We start from the raw sequence: 25,256 nt of genomic DNA on the forward strand, positions 1-25,256 counted from the left end.
TGAATCGCTATACACAAACCTCATGGTAACAAAACAAAAATCTACAATGCATCTACATGTAAAAAACAGAAAAGAATCCAAGCATAACACTAAAGATAGTCATTGATCACAGGAATGAGAGCACAAGAAGAAGACAGGGACAAAAATGAACTACAAAACAATGCAAAATCAATGGCAATAAGCACATACTTATCAATGATTACTTTAAATGTGAGTGGACTAAATGCCCTAATCAAAAGACAGTGGCTGAATGGATACCAAAAAAAAAGTCCCATATATATGATGCCTACAAGATACTCACTTCAGATCTAAAGGCACACACAGACAGGAAGTGAGGAGATGGAAAAAGGTATTCCAGGCAAATGGAAATGAAAAGAAAGCTGGGGTAGCAATATGTACACTGGATGAAATAGTCATTAAAACAAAAATTGTGACAAGAGACAAAGAAGGACATTACATAATGATCAAGGAATCAATCCAAGAAGAAGGTATAACAGTTGTGAACACATAAGCACCTAACATAGGAACAACTAAATACATAAAGAAAATATTAACAAACCTAAAGAGAGAAATTGACAGTAATTACAATAATGGTAAGGGACTTTACCTCCTCAATGACATCAATGGACAGATCATCCAGACAGAAAGTTAATGAGAAAACACTGACTTTAAATGACACATTAAACCTGATGGACTCAATAGATGTGCATAGAACATTCCATCCAAAAGCAGTATTCTACATATTTTTTCAAGTGCACATGGAACATCCTCCAAGATAGATCACATGCTAGGCCGCAAAATAAGTCTCAGTATATTTAGGAAGGTTGAAATCATATCAAGCATATTTTCCAAATATAATGATATGAGATTAGAAATCAATTACAAGGGAACAAACTGCAAAAAACATAAACAGGTGGAGACTAAACAATATGCTACTAACCAACAAATGTATTACTGAATCAATCAAAGAAGAAATCAAAAATATCTGGAGACAAAGAAAAATGAAAACACAATGATCCAAAATCTATGGGACACAGCAAAAGCAATGGGAAGTTTCTTCTAAGAGGGAAGTTTATAGCATTACAAGCCTACCTCAGGAAAGAAGAAAAATCTCAAACAAATTACCTAACCTTACATCGAATGTAACTAGAAAAAGAAGAATAACAAAACCCAAAGTTATAGAAGGAAAGAAATCACAAAGATGGAGTAGAAATAAATGAAATAGAGACTTTAAAAAAATGAAAAATCAATGAAATTAGAAGCTGGCTCTTTAAAAAAATAAACAAAATTGATAAAACTTTAGTTTCATCAAGAAAAAAGAGAGTGGGTCAAAATCAATAAAATCAGAAAGAAAAAAAAAAGAAGTTACATTCATCATCATAGAAATATAAAGGATTGTAAAAGATTACTACCAACAATTATACACCAATAAAAGAGACAACCTAAAAGAAATGCACAAATTCCTAGAAATGTACAGTCTCCCAAGACTGAACCAGGAAGAGATAGAACATATGAACTGACCAATTACAAGTAATGAAATTGAATCAGTAATTTAAAAAAATTTCCCAACAACCAAAAGTACCAATTACAAGTAATGAAATTGAATCAGTAATTTTAAAAAATTTCCCAACAACCAAATGTACCAGACACTTAGAGAAAAGTTAATACCTCTATTTCTCAAACTTTTCCAAAAAAAAAAAAAAAATTGCAGAGGAAGGAATGCTCCTGAACTCATTCTATGATGCAAGCATCACCCTGATACCAACCATACAAATATATCACAAAAAAAGAAAATTACAGGCCAATATTCTTGATGAATACAGATGCAAAAATCCTCAATGACAAAATATTATCATCTCAGATTCAATGATACATTAAAAATATTATGCACCATGATGAGGTAGGAATTATCCCAGGAATTCAAAGATGGTTTGATATCCAAAAACCAATCAATTTAATACACCACATTAACAAAACAAAGCATAAAAATCATTTGATTAGCTAAATAAATGAGGGGAAAGCTTTTGACAAAGTTCAACATTTATTTATGATAAAAACTCTCAGTAAAGTTGGTATAGAGGAAACATATCTCAGTTTAATAAGGCCATATCTGTCTTATCAGCTAACATCATACTCAAGGGTGAAAGCTGAAAGCTTTTCCTCTAAGATTAGGAACAAGTCAAGGATGCCCATTCTTTCCATTTCTATTTAACAAAGTATAAGAAGTCCTAGCTACAACACTCAGACAAGGAAATTAAGTAAAAGGAATTCAAATTGGAAAGGAAGATGTAAAGCTGTCACTGTTTGCAGTGACATAACTATGCATAGAAAAATCTGAGAGACATGACCAAACTCTAGGAGTTTTACTATAGCTCATCAATGAAGTCAGTAAAGTTTCAGGATACAAAATTATTCTTCAGAAATCTGTTGCATTTTAATACAATATCATTATGAACTATCAGCAAGAGAAATTAAGAAAGCAATCCAATTTACAATCACATCAGAAAGAATAAAATACCTCAGAATAAACATAATAAGGAGATAAAAGACCCCTTGCTCTGACAACTTTAAAACATTGATGAAAGAACTTGAAGACAGCACAAGTAAATGGAAAGATATATGATGCTCATGTTTTGGAAGAATTAATATTGTTAAAATATCCATATTATCCAAAGCAATCTACAGATTCAAAACACTTATGGCATTTGTTCATTAGAACAAATTCTAAAATTTGCATGGAACCACAAAAGACCCTCAATAGCCAAAGCAATCTTTAGAAAGAAAGAACAAAGCTGGAGGTATTATGTGCCCATACTTCAAACTATACTACAAAGCTATAGTTATTAAAACAGTAAAGTACTGGCACAAACCCTCAGAGAGCTCAGTGGAACAGAATAGAGAGTCTAGGCATAAACACACACTATATGGTCAGTTATTCCGTGTCAAAGGAGGCAAGAATAGACAACGGGACAAAGACAGTTGCTTCATTAAGTTGTGTTGGAAAAATTGGAGAGCTACCTGCAAAAGAATGAAACCAGACCACGTTCTCACACCATATACAAAAGTAAACTCAAAATGGATTAAAAACTTACAGGTAACACCCACAACCATAAAACTTCCAGAAGGAAACATAGGCAGTATGGTCTTTGAAATAGCAACATTTTTTGGATCTGTCTCCTCAGGTAAGGGCAACAAAAGCAAAAATAAACAAAGGGGACCACACCAAACTAAACAGCTTTTGCACAGTGAAGGAAACCATCAAAGAGAGAAAGAAAGAAAAGGCAGCCTACTGAGTAGGAGAAAACATTTGCAAACCACATATCTAATAAAGGGTTAATATCCAAATTATACAAAAAAAATACAATGCAATATCAAAAAAGCAAATAATCTGATTTTAAAAATGGACAGAGGACTTGAATAGACATTCTTCTAAAGAAGACATACAAAAGGTCAACACACATATGAAAAAATGCTTAACATCGCTAATCATCAGAGAAATGCAGAGCAATACCACAATAAGATATCATCTCATACCTGTCAGAATGTCTAATATCAGAGGTGTTGATGAGGATATGGAGAGAGGGAACCCTTGTGCATTGCTGGTGAGGATGTAAATTGGTGCAGCCACTGTGGAAAAGCATATGGAGTTTCCTCAAAAAAAAATGTAAAGTCATCATACCATAGGATCCAGTAATTCTATTTCTGGATATTTTTCCATAGAAAACAAAAATACAAATTCAAAAAGATATATCCACTCCTATGTCCATTTTAGCCTTGTTTACAATAGCCAAGATACGGAAGAAATCTAAATGTCCACCAACAGATGAATGGATAAAGAACACGTGATATGTATATGTACTGGAGTGTTAGCCCAAAAAATGATGAAGTCTTGCCATTTGTGATGATATGGATCGACCTGGAGGTATTACACTAAGTGAAATAAGTTAGCATAGAAAGATAAAGGCCGTATGGTCTCATTGACATGTTGAAACAAATAAACAAAACAGGCAGGCTATAGTTACGAAGAATGAATTGGTAATTGCTTGAGGACGGGTGAGGAATGAGAAAAATAGGTGAAGGGGACTAAGAGGTAATCCAGGCAAACTTCCCGTTATAAGTGAAATAAGTCACAAGGATGTAATGTACAGCATAAGCAACGTAATCAATAAATCTGTAATAAAGTTTGTATCAGGATAGATGATCACTAGACTCACCATGATCATTTTGTAATGTCTTTTACTGTCAACTCACTATGTTGTACACCTGAAACTATTGCAATGCTGTACATAAACTATACTACAATTTAAAAGAAAAAAATTCAATCCATCCTTTGATGGAATTTGAACGTAAAGAAAAAAAAAGGAACACAAGCAAATAACACAGCACAATGTAGAAAGATGCTGTAAAGATGAAAGCAAACTGCTGAAAAACAAATCATAATTCCCCAGGAAGAAAAACCGAGAAAGAACACTCAAGGCACACAGCATATGCCAGAGCAGAGCACTGGGAAGGAGTTGCATATGTAGGGAAGCAAGTGAGTATGGCTGGAATATCAAGTGTAGGGGAAATGAGAATATGGTCAAGGCAAATTGAAGACAGATTACAAAGAGTCTCGTAGTGTTCATTAAGTGGTTTGAAATTCATCATGGCATTTACATGTCTTTGGATGCTTTTAAACTGATCAACTTTGTGTTTTATGGTGGTAATTCTTATGACAGAGAATGGACTGGACAGTAACTGGGTACCAGATGAGTAATGGTTCTCAATCTTTGTATTTTACTTTTTATGTTTCATATATACCAGCATATAACTTTATTTATTTGACATCGACATAAAAAATATTTATTGAGTGCTTTTTATAAGCCAAGCAGTGCCCTAGGCTCAGTAAAATCCCAGCCCCATGGAGCTTAGTGGGGAAGCCACACAATAAACAACAAATAAATGTGTAATTCCAAGTAGTGATAATGAGGAGTTGCTTATCAATTGTATTTATACTTTGCCAAGCACGATGCTATGAACTTAATTTAGGAATTCATGGTCTTTATTATTTTTGTTAAGATTTTAAGAAGTTTAAATTATCTGACTGGAGTTAATTTTTTTTCTTTTAGCAATTTTAAAGTACTGTCAGTTATAAATAATAATCTTTAAATTTCAACCGTCCTATGTAAAATATGGACAAAATATCTACCCAGTGATCTTGCTATACAAACATTGTTTGTCAACACCAAATACGAGACTCTCAATGAATAGGCAGAGGTCTATTTTTCCTGCCTTTTGTCTTAGTTTTGATGTTTGTTTGTTTTTTAAAATAATTGTAGAGTTAATCATTTGAACAAATGGAAAGTGTTCACACAGAAAAGTTCTTCCTCATTCATGAAGATAAGGTACCAGCTTACCTCTGGGTTCTCTTTCTGAATCCACTTCATAGGAACCTGGTAGTCTAGTGGCAAACTATTTGAAGCATGACATAACAAATAAGGTCAAATTCAAAGAAAATATTTTACTGAAATAAAAATACAGAAAACAATTCTTTATGTAAAAAAAATACATACTTAGTTAATCACAATTTCATTTGTAGAATATAATGACAAACAGGCAAATTTTAAAACTCATGACCAAAAACATTACTGGCTGAAGTTAATTAAACAGTGAGCTGCTATCACAAAAGTTATGGACATAATTTCTCTTAAACATGCCTCAAATGGTTTAGTTGAGTTATTGTTGTGGGTAAAGATGATCAACACTGAAGAGAAATAAGAAGCTGCTAAAACAACTGAAGTCTGAAATGTTCATGGGAGTTGACGGAAAAGATGAGTGAAAAGTAATGTTATAGGGTAGATGTCTTTTTTATTTTTTTTCCTTTGATCAGGGGCGGGCAAGGAATAGCGACTTTATTTGGCAAGTAGGCAGACCAAGATGGCAGACTAATGTCCTGGAGAACCATCTTCCCCAAGCCAGAATTCAGGCTCCTTTTATACTAAAAAGGGGAAAGGGTGGTTGGTTGTTGCAAACTTCTTGGTGTAGGAATTCTTTGCTCTTGGAATCCTTTGTTCTTACAGCTGTCCACCTGGGTCAGGTCATAGTGTCCCTGTAAAACCTCCACAAAACAAATGTGATTTTCTATTCTGCAACTTGCTGTCTTTATATGAGTGCAAAAGTTAATATCCTTAAAGGTCAGAGCCTTGAGAATAGGCTCTCCTGAATATTTCAGGCTATTGGCAACATTCTTTTACAAAAGGTACCTAGACTAAGCCTAGGAAACAGGGCACAGGGTTAAAGCAAAAGGAACTGATCTAATATGCAGTCAGATTTGTTCTTTTCTATTACGGTTCCCCGCTGTCAATGTTCATTCCACAATCTTGTGGGAAAGGGGGCGACGACCATTCTGGCTACTTCCTGCTGAAAGGGCCGCTGAGGGTTATGGAATGGAATTGATCAGCCAGGGAACATTCCGGGCATCTTTAGGCAGCAATATAATCTCTCTCTTCTTTTTGTCTCTTTAGGATGGATGTCTTTAAACAACCTTTTAAAACATTCTACAGGCTTCATACTCTATGTGGGTCTCGGGATTTCAGTGTACATGATTAGCATGTTAAAGTCTCTAAAAATTCCTACAGCAAAGAAGCCCCTTAAATCTTATTTAACTTAGAGTTTCCAGCAAAAGTAGCCATAGAGCTCTTTTTTTCCCAATCACCTCTATGCATTCTATTTGCTTGGAAAATAAAATAACATATTTCCAAGAAAATAAGGGAAGTTTTGAATTAAAACTAAGAGAGAAAAGAATGTTCAGATGATAATATTTCAAATAAATATGATAAAGAAGAGAAATACAAAAGTAAAGAGATAGTGGTGGGAACATGATAAATTAACAGAAGTCTCCCATAATGAGAGGTTCTCGCAATTCTCAAAGCTGGAGATTCACAGAATTATAGACCTTCAGGTTGACTGGATTTTAGAGGTCCTCCATCCCATGAACAACATGTTCCCATGTGCTTATGCAGGCCACGTTTGAACAATTTGATCTTGAACATCTTTGATATATAATTCAGCAGATAATTTCTCATACATCCTTTTACAACATATGTGATCATATGTGACATTTAAGTATAATCTTTATTCCCATCATCACTGCCCCCTCAAGTTTTCTTTATAAACCAAAATAGATATTTATTCATTGATGATATATTTAGTTAGGGACATCTCAAGAAATGAGATATTTTGATTAGTAGAAAGTTATCTCTACATACTACCATTTATGAAGTTCCCATTTTCAAAGAAAACACCATAAAATGTATTTAACACTGAACTGTACTCTATGTAGTTTGACCTTTAAATGAGCATTTAGAGCTTGTCACATAAATAGATTATATACTGGATTGAGTTGGATTTGCATTAAGTTTAGCATATACACTTGAACTATCATTTTAAATTTACTGAATCCAAGTTACTTGAGCTTTGCTGGTAATTAGCTTTATTACAGATAGATGAAGATTTTTGCAAAACTAGATTTGGGCTGTGTTAAATTTTACCTGATAATTTTCCATCTGTGTGTCCCTACCTCAATCTGGTGTAAGATGGAATTAGAAACATCTCGCATGTGTGCTGTTATTCAAATAACAATATGTTCAGAGAGATTATTTGAAGAAAAGGAACTGTGTCTTTCGTTTCATCGTGCAAAAGCTGTTTTTTCTCATAAACAAATTTGGCATTCATCAAATATGTAATGATAAAGAATGTCACTCACAAGTATCTATTTTTTTCATTTTCCTCTTATGAAAGATATATTCATATTGGCCTAAAATATGTCATTTTTCTGAATCGCTATGGCCTAAAGAAGGCAACAGGATGTAGTGGAAAAAAGAATGAAAATTATAGTCAAAAGTCCCTGGCTTTATCACTTAATGACTGTATTTATTCTACATGTTTGTTTATGAATGCAAAGGATTACCCCCTCTACCTACATCTCATTAAAATTATTTTTAAATTGTTTCTTATAAAATGTCTCTTTAATTAAAGAAAAGCATGCTGTTCAGTGATTCTTTCAAGCAGTTATGTACATTTCAAATTCATAATCACAAACTCCACAGAATCTTTCGTGCCCCTTTGCAAATATTTTAAATCACTAAACTGAAATGCTGTTAAATCAAAATGGATCTCTGCTAAGATATACTCATAGTTAACATGATTAGAAACATTTTAGTAAAGTTTTGTGGGTGTAGAATTTTAGAACCACTACAATAGGCAGAGAAAAGAGTATACCCTTCAATGTGCTTTCCTGGAGCTGTTGGCAGTTACCATGAAGATATGGAGTCAGAGAGTGGGAATTAAACACCCAAATTTCAGCATTTGCTTTTCACTCATATGCTATGACCTTATTCAAATTATATTGCTTACAAGGCCCTGAATGAGGGAGAGGTATATATCAAGTGATCTGTGATCTGAAAGGATGAAACTGAAGGATTTTTTTTAAGATTTGCAATAAAGTCAAAGAAAGAAACCAAAGCAAACCAGTACTAAGAATGGGTGTCCTTAAGGTATATAGGACAGTATGAAGGGGGAAATCGTGTGTCATGAATATAAAGAATTTATTTAATGAGGGTACTAATTCATTCTTATTTCCCTATGTAAGAGAATAAAGCTTTTCCACAAAATTTAGATATCTAAATAAAAATATTTTATGAAATTTGGGTCCTTGATTAGACATAGAGATTAGAGACTTAGAATATAACATAGATGTGTTACACTACAGAGATGGAAGCTTGGGACAATTAGCCAACAAAAGTAACCGTTTTTAACATTACCAATTTCACTACCCCAATGGTAATATTTTTTTAATTTGGAGGTTGTCTTAGTTCGGTTTCCCTCAGAAACAGATCCTAAGACAAGGATTTACATGTAATTAGTTGGTTTAAGAAGTGAAGAACACACTGGAAAGTGAATAGAGGAAAGCAGTCAATAAAAGATGCGTTTATCTAGGAAATTACCATGTGGATGGCAGGGGCTTAATCTCATTTGAAATCGGTGTAAACTGATTATTGTAAATGACTGTAGAACATACATGTCAGAATCATCTCACTTGAGGGGCAAGTGGACTGGAAGGAGGATTCATGTGCCCGCTCCTGTCAGTCATTGTATTGAGAAGGGCATTCATTCCCTGGCATTTCTGACCTGATCTCCTCACCACCGAGGGCAAAGTGGGTTCTAGAGACCAGAAAAGACCCTGAGCCAAGGAAATTCAAGGGCTGGCAGTTAGAAGGTGAGTGAGTATGCACTGAAATAGTCAAAGGGAAAGCACGGTTGGAGCGTCAAATAGTGTCTGTTACATTGACTAACAATACAGACGTAGGAATTTAAGTCTGCACAAGCGTCTAGAGCCCAAAGAATACCTCAAAATCTTTTACTGGTAATCAGCCTCTGCTAAGAGCTTCCAGTGAAAGAAAGAGAGATCAGTGATTTGAGAGGCAGCCATCCCTTCATGGACAACTCTCCCCGCCTCCCTTTTCTCTAAAAAGAGTCTGCCCTAATTAGAAACTTTTATAAATTCTAACATTTCCAAGTATAGAAAAAAAATGCACGTGTGTACCTATTTATCTTAAAATATATGAAGAGCGTTCTCATTCCTTCACTTCTCCTGGATCTCTTCTCTCACTAAACAGACTTCGTCCTTTTGGTCAGAGAGTCTTTATTTTCCTCTTGCCATCTGTGCCTCATCCTGAAGACCTGCTGTTACCTTACAAAGTTGTAGTTTAAGGAAGTCTACAGCTTGTTCGCAAAAGTTTACTTTTGATGGAACTGAAGTAAACTTTAAAAACTAACTAGACAAACTAAAGCTTTTATTTTTACTTATAATAAAATATTTTGAAACATCTTAAAAATCAACATTCAGAGGAAATTTGGGAGTTTGGAATGTCTATAGAACAAAAAAAAAAGGTTTAGTGATAGTGACTGCTCACTATAATAAGTTCCCCGCATTTACCAGGCATCATTGTCCCTAACACCACCAAATATATTGTGCTGTTTCTCCCAGGTCACTGAATTCTCTGGACCATAATAACAGCTAATAATTCCTGGGAGAGGAATTTCCAACTGACTTATAAAGCTAAATTAAAAGGAAACTAAAATCATTCATATTGGAATGTGCATTGCAAGTCTTTAGCTTGAAGACAGTGCTCAGTATAATGACTGCAGCTCTGTAATAATAGTTTGAGGTAGTATACATCAGCCCTTACCTAGAAAGCCATCTGAGTCCCTTATAGGTCATTGATATATAAAGGATTAGTGTAAAATTAGTTTATGGATTGAAGGCCGAACTATTATTCATTCAATGTTTGTGATATTTATATGCTTATTAACCTCATTATTCATCCATTCATTCAGCATTGGTTTAGTATCTGTTCTCTTTAAAACTACCTTGTTGTCCTAACCAAATGATATCACTTCCTAAAATCATGCCACTCCCTTTCCTCTGCTCTGCATTTCAGTCATTTCTGTTTAAGTCTTACCCCCTTATGAGATAATAAACACTCTTGTAACAGCAGCACTGACTTACTTTATAGTCCTTGAATCTCCTTACCCTAGACTTGTACATTTATTGAGTTAAATTTATTTAAAGGTGGAGTCAAGGTGGAAAAGTGTCCTGGATCCATTTTTTTCTTAATTTTACTAAACAAATAAAGATTTAGAAGTCATATTCATGAAGACTGATTATGTCGTAATTTGTTAAGAAAACAATTGTGATCACATCTGTAGTTTACCATATTAATATACATAAGCCTGATTTTAGAACTGATTCATTTGACCAGCGCAATAGATACTTCTAAACAACTGTTTATTTCCTAAAGAACAGGAAAATGTTAACTAAAGGAGTCAATTAGTCACTTTTTGTAGAGATTTTATTCTTGGAAAGATGGGCTGCTTTGAAAGTGTATGATCAATACAACTTGTTTCTTCCTAACACATTCTTTGGAACTCTAAACAGACACGTGATCAACATTCTTTGTCTAGCTGCTTCCTCTGTGTCTTTTAAGAAGATAAAAAGAATGGAGATGCAGATCCTCTACTCCTGTATTTTTCTGTCTCTATGAAAGGCCATAATTAATGACTGCAACCAAGCCCTCACCCTAGGGCGTTGTTTTCTCTTAACAATTTGGCCAAACATACTTGTATGAAGGTAGTGCTATGTTACAGTCATATCTTTCACCTCAAGCTGTTTATTTTCCCTTTGTAGAAGAATAATTTCAGAAATACAGAGACATGAGGTTTGGTCTACATCCAAAATCAAATCACTCGGATTTGGGTTTTTTATGAGATAGTCTTCATTTTGGTTGTGATGAAAAACCACACCCATGACATTGTCAGTTTTACACAATCATAAAAAAAAAAAAAAACCCAACTTAGACAAATGACCCTCTAGGTATAGGACACTTCACAATGGAGTATAAATTAGATTTTTTTCACAAAGAAGTTCCCATTTAGTGGTGGATGCTTGGCAGAGGGACCGAGATCTGGCCTTACACCAGGCCACACTAGGTCAGGGTGGTGAGTGTTCAAAGGCAATGAGGCCTTGGCATTAGTTTGTCTGGCACATTTGTTTTTTCCCAGCCAGGATCTGGCTCAGCAAAAATGGTATGGTATTCCCTAGCCAGGCAATAAATCTTCAGAGCATTTTCCCTTGAGACCTCCAGTTTCCAGAATGTTGATGTATCTTAAGGTCTGCAGAGCGTTTTCTGCCAGAATTAATGACACTTCCAGTTCTTTGTGGTTGTGATAAGTCCTCACCTCTTGAAAATGTATTTCATCAGCTTTAGTTTATTATAGCTCTTTGCTAGGAAATCTAGAACTAAGAGTGATTTCTTCATGGAGATGCCTAGTGCAGAATTTCCACTGGTTGCACATTTTTTTTTAACATTTACAAGTGTTTACACTTTAAAATTAATTTAAAAGAAATCAGAGGTTATTGAGGACTGCCACATAGAAATTAGAAGCCGAGAGTGACAAGAAGAGGCAGGATGTGTATGGGGGCTTAAGGAGTATGTATAAAAGGCTAAAATAGCCACACCAGAGAAACGTTATAGTGAATCAGCAAGAAATAAATAATGGATTGCCAAGTGACAATCCCTGCTGAGGTCAAATATCACGAATCTTTAGTAAGACTCAGTAATATAATAGAGTATGAAGTTTTCCAAATGAGTACCACCCATCCTTGATAACTGTCTGTGACAAGCTTTACCTGAGATTCCCAGAGAATAAGAGGGCTACAGCCCGATCAGCTCATGCTAACCCACTCAGGCTTGCATTACCCAATAACATAATTAATTAAGCGGTTTATTTACCAAACTTTCTTTATACTCCTATCTATTCATTGTTTTGTTCTCATCTTTATGGTGAGACTGTAAAGGGAGGTTTTGTTTAAGGTAAATTATGTACTGCATAAATCTGGCAATATAAGATATGTAGAAATGCTATGAAAAACGTTACAAATGCATTGCTTACCTTCCAAGAAAGTAAAAGCTCTTCAGGGGCCAAGAAGGAAAGCAGACTGTGCTGAAAGAAGTTGTCAGATTGGGTAGCCTGACTGGGGATTTAATGCTCACCCAAGAATGGGAACTTTGGGCTCAGTCAAGGCAATCAGTTAGACCTTAGATCCCATTTGAAGGGCAACACCTCAATAAAACAGAAGAGTAGGGGGAAAATCTACCATTTATACACAGAGTCAACAAAATGTCTTCTGTCTTGGCCTGAGGTTAGTGTAGGGAGGGAGGTATCTTCTGTGAGAATTTGTCATCACAGCCTTCTTCAGGCAGATTGTAGTTCGAATTTATGCCACACACAGTCATCTGGGAATCTGGAAACTGAAAAAGTATCTAAAAGTGACCCTGAGGGTAGTGATACCAAGTTGTGGTTATCTGTTAGAAACAAACACGAAATATATTTGAAGGGATATTTATGGGATATTGGCTGAGGATTTCCCAGAATTGTTGACGTGCAATCCTCAGAGTCAAGAAGCACAACAAATCCTGAACAAAATAAACAAAAAGTGAAAATCCAAATTCATTGTAATGAAACTGCAGAACGTTTAATACAAAGAGAAGATCTTAGATGTAATCAAAAAGAAGAGATGAGCAGAGATTCCATTCTACCAATAGCCATGTATGAAAAACTCTTCTTTCCAGCACAATTCATTTATTCTAGGTTTAAAATAATAGAGTCTTCCTGTGTTTCATACACAAGTCACTAATTTACAAATAATTATTTTTAGAAGACATTAAAATGCTAAAAATAATTCAATCTTTCTTTAATGATGAAAGTACATGAAAATTTTATGTTATCTTTAAGGACACAAATGAGGCTGCAAAGCTGTTCATTAGTAACTGTCATTAGATTTTTCTCTTCTTAAAGGAATTTTCATTTTTATGAAATAAGATTTTTGATTTCTAATATAGAAATAAAGTTATTTTTTAAATCCCCTTTTTCTTAAAATTTGTTTCTAATTTCCTAAACACTCCTAAAAACATTCATAGAAAAAAAATGAATCTAGCAGAATGAAAAGTCTCTTGATGTTGTTTTGTCCTTATTCTTTTTATTTAATAAAATATTTCTATACCCATCTGCAGTTGAGAATTAACTAAGTATTTTGTGGCCTCAGAGGTATCTAAAAGCAGAAATTAGGCCTTAAAAAAATCTTAACTTGGTTTTCAGGACAACAATCCAATCGACTCACAGAAGATCATTCTCACCAGTTGGGTACACCCAGCAGTCTACCATGAATTTCTATAAATTACCAATAAATTTAAGTACATCTAAATTCTTTGAGCCAAAATAACTTCATTTCTTATGTTAAAGTATTCTTTTTTAGAAATATATATAAGCTATTGTTCATAGCACTGTCATTCTCTTTGAGGGGATTATAGCATAGTAGTTTTCTGAACAAAGTATTGTGAAATGATTGGTCATTTACACAATGTGACTGAAATTAGAGGGTTTTTTAAACTTCAACTATTTAATTTCTAATGTGGCTTATGAATTTGTTTTAATTAGGATAGATCGCTTTTATAAGAAAAACTTATCATTTTTTCATCATGTTTCTACATGGAATTATGCTAGAATAGTTAAAATTGTTTCTGTTAATATAATCATTCAGTAAAGTTAAATTGGTTTTCTCATATTTCCTTATCTCTTTACAGATTGTGAGTGTTGGAAAGCATGTTAAAGGCTACCATTATATCATTGCAAACTTGGTAAGAACTCTTTATTTTCTATCTTTAATAAGAATTGCTCAGACAGTCAAGATTATTTTAACTGAGCCTTAAAATAAAGCTCTAATAAATTGTTACACTATATTAATTACTTACTGAGATTTTTATAACACATAGGATAATATTTTTATGTGGTGACAAAAAAAATAATCGATGATCAATCCAAGAAAGAAATGGAAAATTTTATTCAAGCCTTTAAGCCTATCTGAGGGTTATTACCCAGGAGACACTCTTTCAGAAAACTCTGAAGACTGTTCTGCCCATTAGAGGTCAAAGCACAAGTTTTTCTGCACAAGTTAGGGGTCAAAGCAGAAGTTCTTGAGATAAAGGGTTTTGCATCAAAGTAACATACTGACAGTTTACATATTCCAACAAGGCCAGCAGTGGATCATTGTGACTTCTTACAGGACTGAGAAAGGAATGTCATCTCCCAACGCGTTATCTTGTTGGTAGAGGAGGAAACTGCTTTGTGTGGGGTGTGTGTGTGAGTAGGCATTCTTGTATCTTTTAAGGGGTTCTAATTAATCTGTTAATATACAATGTAGATGCACAATGCACACTGAAGGGGAGGAGGTAGTGGCTCAAGTAGTACAGAAAGTGTTATGTTATATTTCTCTTGTCTTGCCTTAGAAACAATTTTATTCCATTAATTGCAATAATCATTATATTTTTAATTCAGTATATTTTGATGTAGATTAGCTAGCTTGATAGCTATCAAAGTGACCTTTAAAGCTAATTATAATGTTTGTTTTACTATGATATTATTTGGCAAATTAAATAATGGCCTTTTCTCTGTGTATGGATAAAGACGGTCAATACTTAGGAGTATTAGAAGAATGACTGAAACTAGGGACTCATTATTTCTTAATTTTATGAAAACCAAGATTGAAGTGGCTATTTAAGGAAGCTTTTTTGACTGAGAGTAATCCAAATTTTTAATATCATGTCAATTTTTCACACATATAAATGGCTATTGAACAAGATACAGGCATTAGCATAAAATTCTTAAAGGTGTAAAGCAAGTCCTTTTACATTTCTTCGCAAGACTCAAGTATTTCTTGTTAACTTTGCAAGTATGGGCAAAAACTAACTATGCAGGGGGCCATACTTGTTTTTTTAGAGTACCATCTGCCCTAAGGGCTTGATCTCCATAGTTGTTTATCCTAAAGAAATCAGGAATGTGTTCTCCTTTTTCTTTCTTCCCCACCACGTATATCTTTGGTGAGGATCTTGTGCTCAAAGCAGGGAAAGAACCAAAGGCTGCATAAAAGATTCAAATTCATCCGGTCTTTTCATGTGGCAAGTGAGCCATCACACTTTGAGACAGGAATTTTTAGACTTTGGTGAACTACGTTTCACTATGGAGTTGAGATAATAAACTGTAAAGTCTTATTATATTGTGTTTCTTAAATAAAGTATAATTCTGTTAGTTAATATTATCATGAAAATACTGAGAAATTTTGACTTGTTTTTTCCATTGCTTTTAGCAGACCTATAGTATAGATATTTAATATTTAATATATTAAATATAAAAATATTAAATATATTAAATATAAAATAGTATATATTTAATATTAAATATATAAAAATATAAACCTGAAAGCAAATATATTCTGATATGAATCACTATAAGAGAAAAACAGAGATTTATTTATGTGACGTATAATGTCAATGACACGATATAAGGAGACTCTAGAAAATAGCGGGTTTTACTAACATCTATTCTTTCCAAACAATAGGTTTCAGAAGGAAAGAAAGACAATATGTTACAGACTATGATGCCAGAAAGGAATTGCTGACATTGACAAGCCAATACAAAATGAAAAAAATTAATAGTTGTAACACCCTAAAGGGTATAACAGCTAATATTAAATAGCTAGTAGATGGCAACATATTCCAGTTATCTATATAATGACTAAGTAACAATATATGAAGTAGAAAAGATTAGTTTAGTTGGAGGGATTAAAATGGAGACATAGGAAGCTTCTTAACTTCCTTCCTCCCACAAACACACATACAGAGCAATTCCCCAAAGAGAACTTGAGAAACTAGCTGAATGACTCCCACACATCAAGCAACCAAGAAAATACCCGCATAAAAATGGGTAGGAAAGACTGAGACACATTCTTTCCATAAACACTACTGCCTGGCACAGTGCCATACAATCAGGAGGGACCCCTCTAAGCCCAGTTTCTCCGTGAAAAGCAAAGGATTTGGAGCACACAATTAGCACCTGTTTTTAAGGCTGCCACTCAAGAGACATCCAGCCCCCTAAAAACAACTAGCTCTGAAAGCCAGTGGAGCATGCATCCACAAGACTCACATGCCTGTAGAAAACAAAGAAGCCATTCTTAACAGGCACATGAGCATCCACTGCACCTCTCCCCACAGGCCTATGCTCAAAGGGAGCAGACAAAAACACTCATCTGCCAGTCTTTCCCTGGGAAGGGACTGACTGTATACTTTACAGCCCACTATCTGAGAGTTCATCTTCAAAGGGTCTGACTGCACGCATCTAGGACTGGGCTTTGACCCTCCGTGGAGCACAAGGGAGACAATGGGCATTTCTGCCACCTTATCCCTCCAACCTGTAATAACTGTAAAACCAAGTTGCCAGCAGCATGTCTCTAGAAGGAGGTTGTACACATGCTTGGCACCTTCCTTTTGCTGCTGCTACCAACAGGCCAAGTGGATCTGATAGCCAACAGAACTTGCATTCGCAGTTCCACAGAACTGCAGCAAACAATAAAGCAGTTCTTAACAGGTGTGCATGAGAATACTCACCAAGGCTATCCCTTCAGGACTCATATAGAGGGAATAGGCAAAATGTCCACATTTCAGTCTTTCCCCAAAATGGGTTTGACTGCATACTTTACAAGCTGCTGCCTGAAGGTTAGGCTTATAATCAGTATGCCCATAGATGCTAACTGTGGTCCTCTCGTTTAGGACACTGACAGGTCTTGGCACACCTTCAACTACTGGGAAACACTAAGAACAAAGAAGGTGGCTTGGCCAATTACATAGGTCTGAGAGACAATAAGGAATTAAGTCCAGGCTGATTAACTATGTTTATCTCCTATACAAGACCAATCTATTTGGACTAGAAGAGGTGGCTATTTTATCTAATGTACAGAAACCAATCCAGAGAATCATGAAAATATGAAGAAACAGGGGAATATTTTCCAAACAAAAGGACAAGATAAATCTTCAGAAAAAAATTCTTAATGAAGTGGAGATAGTGATTTAGCCAATAGAGAGTTCAAAATAGCAATCATAAAAACGCTTACCAAGTTCTGGGGAATAATTCATGAACAAAATGAGAATTTCAACAAAAACACAGAAAATAGTAAAAAGTTCCAAACAGAAGTCACAGAGCTGAGGAATATAATAACTTAACTGAAATATTCAATAGAGGTGTTCAACAAAAGATTTGATTAAGTAGAAGAAAAGATCAGCTAACTTGAAAACATGGCAATGGAATTCATTCAATCAGAGAAAGTAAAAAGAATGAGAAAAAATGAAGATAGCTTAAGGGACTTATGATACACCATCAAATGGATCAATATATGCATCATAGAGGTCCCAGAAGGAGAAGAGAGAGAGAAAAGGTCAGAAAACAAGTACAAAGAAACAATGGTGGAAAATATTTCTACTCTGAAGAAATCCATATCCAATAAGACCAAAAAAATACCAAATAAGCTGAATGATACAATTAAAATTGCGAAAAATTAAAGACAAAGAGATAGTTTTAAAAGCATCAAGGAAAAAAACAACTTGTTATGTGCAAGGGAACCACCACAAGACTATCAGTGTGTTTTTCAGCAGAAACTTTACAGGAAAAAAAGGAGTGGAACAATATGTTCAAAGAGCTGATAGGAAAAAATTGCCAACCAAGAATAATCTACTTGACAAAGTTGTCCCTCAGAATTGAAGGAGAGTGAAAGAGTTTTCTAACAAACAAAAGCTAAAAAAGTTGACCACCATATGTGACTTTACAAGATATTTTAACATTTCAAGCTGAAATAAAAGGACGCAAATTAGTAACATGAAAACATAGGAAAGTATAAAACCCATTGGTAAAGGTAAATATACAGATAAATTCAGACTACTCCAACATTGTAATCATTTCTAAGTATGTGAGTAAATGTGGGTAAATCATTTCTAAGGTTAAAAGACAAAAGTATTGAAAATAATTATAACTACAGTAATTTCCTAATGGACACAGAATATAAAAAGATGTAAATTGTGACATCAAAAACATAAAAAGTGGGAAAGAATGTGTAAAACTGTAGAGTTATTGTATGTATTCAAAGTTTACTTGTTATCAGTTTAAAGTGGACCGTGACAATATGTAAGCCTCATGGAAATCACAAGGCAAAAACCTATAGTAGAAACATAAAAGAGGAAGAAAAAGGAACTAAAGCGTATCACTACAGAAAATCATCAAATCATAAAAGCCAAAAGCAAGAGTGGAAGAAAGGAATAATAGAACTACAAATCGTCTAGAGAACAATTAACAAAATGTCGATATTTATTATCAGTTTATACTGATAACTATTGAAATGTAAATGGGCTAAATCCTCCAATCAAAATGCATACAGTGGCTGAATGGATAAAGAAAGAAGACCCAATTATATGATGCCTACAAAAGAATCATTCCAGCTTTAAGGACATACACAGATGAAAGTAAAGGAATTGAAAAAAATAGCCCGTGCAAATGGAAACCAAGGAAAGAAGAAGAAGATAGACTTATGCCAGACCATATCAACTTTAAGCCAAAACTATTACCAGAGATGAAGATCATTGTATAATGATAAAGGGCCAATTCATCAATAGAATATAACATTTATGCACCCAACATGAGAGTACCTAAACATATAAAGCAAATATTAACAGTTTTGAAAAGGGAAATAGACAGCAATACTGTAACAGCATCATTACCACATTTTCAACAATGGATAAATCCTTGAACAGATTATCAGTAAGGAAGCATTGGACTTAAACTACCCATTAGACTACTTGGACCTAACAGACAAATACAGAATATTCCATCAAACTTCAGAGTATACATTCTTCTCAAGGGTATATGGAACATTCTTCAGAAGAGATCATATTATATAGGCCATAAAACCAGTCTTAAGCAATTTAAGAATATCAAAATTACATCAAGCATCTTTTCTGACCACAATGGTATGAAACTAAAATTCAGTTACAATAAAAAAAAACTAAAAACTCTACAAATATATGGAGATTAGCCAAATGCTCCTGACAACCAATGGGTCAAAGAAGAAATCGAGAGAAATCAAAAATTACCTTGAGACAAATGAAAATGGAGATGGAAACACCATACCAGAACATATGGAATATACCTAAAGCAATTCTAAAATAAAAGTTCATAGCAATGCCCACATTAGTATAAGATGTTCACATTAAATAAAAAGAGAGAACTAAAATAAACACCTCAGAGAAGTGAAAATATAAGAACAAATTAAGCTCAAAGTTAGGTGAAAGAAGGAAATAACAGAGTGGAGATAAATGAAATAGAGACTAAAAAGACAATAGAAAAGATCACTGAAGCTAATTCTTGGGAAAAATAAACAAAACTGATAAATCTTTGACTAGCCAAAACAAAAGATGGAAGATTTTAAATAATCAGAAAGGTAAGCAGATCCATTACAACTAACACCACACAAATACTAAAGATCATAAGAAACTTCTATGAACAATTATAGCAACAAATTAGATAACCAAGAAGAAATGGACAAATTCCTAGAAACATATGACCTACCAAGCATGAATTATAATTAAAAGGAAAATCTGAACTAACCAATAACTAGTAAGGAGTTTAAATCACTAGCCAAAACATTCCCCCACAGAAAAATGTCGGGACCATATGACTTCCTGGATAAATTCTACTAAACATTTAAAAGAAGAATAAATATCAAAACTTTTAAAATTATTCCAATAAATAGAAGCAGAGAGAACACTTCCAAACATATTTTACAAGGCCCACATTACACTGATACCAAAGCCAGACAAGGACACTATAAAAAAAACAAATTTCAGACTGATATCACTGTTGAACATTGATGCAAAAATCCTCCACAAAATACTAACAAAAAGAGTGAAAAATACATTAAAAGGACTATACTAAGGTTATACCAAGATCAAGAGGGATTTGCCCAGATATGCAGGGATGGTTCAGCATCAGCAAATCAATCAATGTGATGCCCCACATTAACAAAAGAATAAAAATCGTATGATCATCTCAATAAATGCAGGAAAAGCTTTTGATAAAATTTATGTCCTTTTATTGTAAAAACTCTCAAGAAATTGAGTATAGAAGAAACATATCTCATATAACAAACTCCATGTTTGACAAGCCTGCATCTAACATCATACCCAATGTTGAAAAGCTAAAAACTGTTCATTTGTTTTTAATTATTTTATTTTGTACCATTATTATTTTATTGTGGGGGGTTTACTAGGTTTGTTTGTTTGTTTATTTATGTATTTATTTATTTATTTATTTTTGGAGGAGGTACTGGGGATTGAACCCAAGGCCTTGCATATGCTAAGCATGCACTCTACCACTTGAGCTATACCCTTCTCCATCAAAGCTGTTCATTTTTAAGATTAGGTACAAGACAAGGAAGTTCACTCTATCCACTATTTTTCAATATAGTACTGGAAGTCCTAGATGGAGCAATGGGACAATAAACAAACAAACAAACAAACAAATAAATAAATAAATAAATAAATAAATAGCATTTCACTTGGAAAGGAAGAAGGAAAACTGTGTGTAGATGACATGATTGTATCTACAGAAAAATTCCACAAAAAAGGATTCCACCAAAAACTTATCAGAACTAATAAATGGCTTTATTAAATTTTCAGGATACAAAATTTGTATGCAAAACTTAGTTGTGTTTCTATACAATGACGACAAACTAGATAAATTCTGAATAGCTGGAGGCACTACATTTCCTAATTTCAAACTCTATCACAAAGCTATAATAATCAAAACACTATGGCACTGAAATAAAAACAGACTTATACCTAAATGGAACAGAAGTATAGAGCCCAGGAATAAACCCAAGCATACGTGGTCAGTTAACTTTCAACAAAGGAGCCATGAATATACAATGGGGAAAGAATAATCTCTTCAATAAATGGTGTTGTACTAACTGAATATTCACATGCAAAAGAATAAAAATGGATTCATACTATACACAAAATGTTAACTCAAAAATGGATTACTGAAAATAAGATTTGAAACTATAAAACTCCTAGAAGAACAACTACGGGGTAATCCCCTTGACATTGGTCCTGGCAATGAGTTTTTGGACTTGATGCCAAAAACACAACAGACAAAAAGAACACTAAATAAGTGGGACTGCATCAAATGAAAAAGCTTATTCACAGCAAAAGAAATCATCAACAAGACAAAATGAAGATCTACTAAGTGTGAAAAAATATTGGCAAACCACATATCTAACAATGGGTTAATATCCAACAAATACTAGGAATTCCTACAACTCAATAACAAAAAACAAATAACTCAATTTTAAAATGGGCAAAGAGTCTGAGGAGACATTTTTGCACAGAAGACAACCAAATGGCCAACAGTGATGATGCAATGCTCAGCATAAATAATTATCAGAGAAATGTAAATCAAAACCACAGAGAGATAGCACCTCACACTTGTTAGGGTGGCTATTATCTAAATTACAAAAGATAACAGATACTGGTGAGAAAGTAAAGAAATAGAAATACCTGCACACTGTTGGTGGGAATGTAAGTTGGTACAGCCACTATAGAGAACAGTATGAAAGTTCTTCTATAAATTTAAAATGGAACTACCATATGATCTAGCAATCCCAACTTCTGGGTATATGTCCAAAGGAAAAGAGATTATCTCAAAAAGATATCTGTACTCCCACGGTTATTGCAGCATTATTCACAATAGCCGAAGTATAAAAACAACCCATGTCCATCAATGGATAAATGGAAAAAAATATAATACACACACAGGAATATTATGCAGTCTTAACAAAAGAAAGAAATCCTGCCCTTTGTGACAACATGATTGAAACTAGAGGGTATTATGCTAAGTGAAATAAGATAGACAGTGTAAAACAAATACTGCATAGTATCACTTATATCAGGAATTTTAAATTGAAGTATAATTGATTTATAATGTTGTGTTAATTACAGGTGTACAGCACAGTGATTCAAGGATTTTTGCAGATTATATTCCATTATAGGTTACTAAAACTTATTGAATATAATTCCGTATGCTATACAGTAAATCCTTGTTGCTTATCCATTTTATGTATAGTAGTTTATGCCTATTAATCCCATACTCCTAATTTGTTCCTTCTGCTTCCTTTTCCCCTTTGGTAACCATAAGATTATTTTCTATGTTTGTGAGTTCTTTTCTCTTTTGTATATAGTTTCATTTATTTTATTTTTAAGGTCATTAATATAAGTAATATCATATAGTACTTGTCTTTCTCTGATCTATTTCACTAACCATAATATTCTTTAACTCCATCCATGTTGCTGCTAATGGCAGTAATTCATTCTTTCTTATGGCTGAGTAATATTCCATTGTATATACATATGTGTCTATATATACACCACATCTTCTTAAACTAGTTGCCTGTTGATGGACATGTGGGTTGTTTCCATGTCTTGGTTATTGTAAATAATGATGTATGAACACTGGGGTGTGTGTATCTTTTCAGATTAGAGTTTTCATCTTTTCTGGGTATATGCCCAGGAGAAGAAATGCTGGATCATATGGTAGCTCTATTTTTAGTTTTTAAAAAACTCTTCATACTGTTTTCCATAGTGGCTGCAGCAGTTTGCATTCCTGCACTCTTTCCTCTACACCTTCTCCAGCATTTGTTATTTGTAGACATTTTGATGATAGCCATTCTGATTGGTGTAAGGTAGTACCTCATTGTGATTTTGATGTGCATTTCTCTAATAATTAGCATATTGAGAATCTTTTCATGTATCTGTTGGCTATCTTTACATTTTCTTTGGAGAAATGTCTATTTAGGTCTTCTGCCCATTTTTTGATTGGGTTGTCTGGTTATTTTTAGATATTGAGTGATAAGAACTGTTTATATTTTGAATATTGACCCTTTCTGTCAGTTATATCATTTGCAAATATTTTCTCCCAGTCTATAGATGGTCTTTTCATTTTGTCAATGGTTTCTTTTGCTGTACAAAAGTTTTTAAGTTCAGCTGGGTCCCAAATGTTTATTTTTGCTTTTATTAATTTCCCTTTGGGAGACTGATCAAAGAAAAATTTTGCTATGATTTATGTCAAAGAATGTTTTGCCTGTGTTCTCTTCTAGGAGTTTGTGGTGGCATGTCCTACATGTAGGTCTCTACACCATTTGGAGTTTATTTTTGTCTATGGTGGGAGGGAGTGTTCTGATTTCATTCTTTCATATGGGGCTGTCCAGTTTTCCCAGCACCACTTGTTAAAGAGACTGTTCTCTATTGTATACTATTACTTTCTTTGTCATAGGTTAATCTGCTGTAGGTGTGTAAGTTTATTTCGGGGTTCTCTATTCTGTCCCATTGCTCTGTGTCTGTTTTTGTGCTAATACCACATTATTTAGATTACTGTAGCTTTGTAGTATAGTCTGAAGTCTGGAAGGATTGTACCTCCAGCATAGATCTTTTTCCTCAGGGTTGCTCTGGCAATTATGGGTATTTTATGTTTCCATATAAATTTTAGGATTATTTGTCCTAGTTCTGTGGAAAATGTCAGAGATATTTTGATAGTAATTGCATTAAATCTGTAGATTGCTTTGGGTAGTATGACCATTTTAACAATACTGATTCTGTTGATCCAAGAGCATTGGATATTATTCTATTCAATTTCAGGAAATGTTCAATTTCCTGTACCAATGTTTTATAGTTTTCATCATATGGATCTTTTATCTTCTTAGTGAAATTTATTCCTAGGTATTTTTGACATTGTTTTATATGAGATAGTCATTGTTAATGTAAAAAAAAGGCAATAAATTTCTGTAGATTCACCTTGTATCTTGTTACTTTTTTACTGAATTCATTTATTATGATATTTTTGTTTGGAGACTTTACAATTTTCTAAATAGTCTGTAAATAGTGACAGTTTTACCTCTTCCCTTCCAGTTTGGATACTTTTAATTTCTTTTTCTGGTCTGATTTCTGTAGCTATGATTACCAATACTGTGTTGAATAGAAGTGGTGACAGTGGGCATCCTCTCTTGATCCTAAATTTAGTGGGAAGGCTTTCAGCATTTCACCATTCAGTATTACGTTGGCTGTGGGTTTATTGTAAATGGCATTTATTGTGTTGAGATATGCTCCCTCTGTATCCACTTTAGTGAGAATTTTTATCATGAATAGGTGTTGAATTTTATCAAATGTTTTTTCTGCATCTATTGAGATGATCATGTGTTTTTTGTCTGTTAATTGTGGTGTATCACACTGATTCATTTGCTTCTGTTGAACCATCCTTTCAACCCTGGAATGAATCCAAGTTGATTATGGTGTATGATCCTTTTTATGCATTGCTTGATTCAGTTTGCTAATATTTTGAGGATATTTGCATCTATATTCATCAAAGATATTGGCCAGTAATTTTCTTTTTTTGTAGTGACTTTGTCTGTTTGTTATCAGGGTGATGATGGCTTCATAGAATGACTTTAGGAGTGTTCCGTCTTCTTCAATTATTACTACATCCTTCTGCTGACTTTGGGTTTTGCTTATTCTTTTTCCAGTTCTCTTAAGTGATATGTTAGGTTGGTTGAGATTTTTCATGTTTACTGAAGAATGCCTGTATCATTATGAACTTCCCTCTTAGCACTGTTTTTGCTTGATCCCATAGATTTTGTAAAGTTGTGTTTTCATTTTCATTTTTCTAGAGGCATTCTCTGATTTCTTCTTTGATTTCATCATTGACCCATTGGTTTTTTTAGTAGCATTTTGCTT

The 25,256-nt window shown here is 33.9% G+C and overlaps 1 protein-coding gene across 4 annotated transcripts in view; it reads left to right on the forward strand.

The window, feature by feature from the left end:
* GRIA4 (glutamate ionotropic receptor AMPA type subunit 4) overlaps positions 1-25,256 on the forward strand; it is a 432,709-nt gene that overhangs the window by 294,184 nt on the left and 113,269 nt on the right. For all 4 annotated transcript variants that reach the window (XM_074372962.1, XM_074372964.1, XM_074372965.1 and 1 more), the window contains one exon: positions 14,184-14,237. In XM_074372962.1, coding sequence (XP_074229063.1) covers positions 14,184-14,237 — 54 coding nt within the window. The remainder of the gene's footprint in view (positions 1-14,183; positions 14,238-25,256) is intronic.

Source organism: Camelus bactrianus, chromosome 10, assembly GCF_048773025.1.
Source record: "Camelus bactrianus isolate YW-2024 breed Bactrian camel chromosome 10, ASM4877302v1, whole genome shotgun sequence".
NCBI classification, from domain to species: Eukaryota; Metazoa; Chordata; class Mammalia; order Artiodactyla; family Camelidae; genus Camelus; species Camelus bactrianus.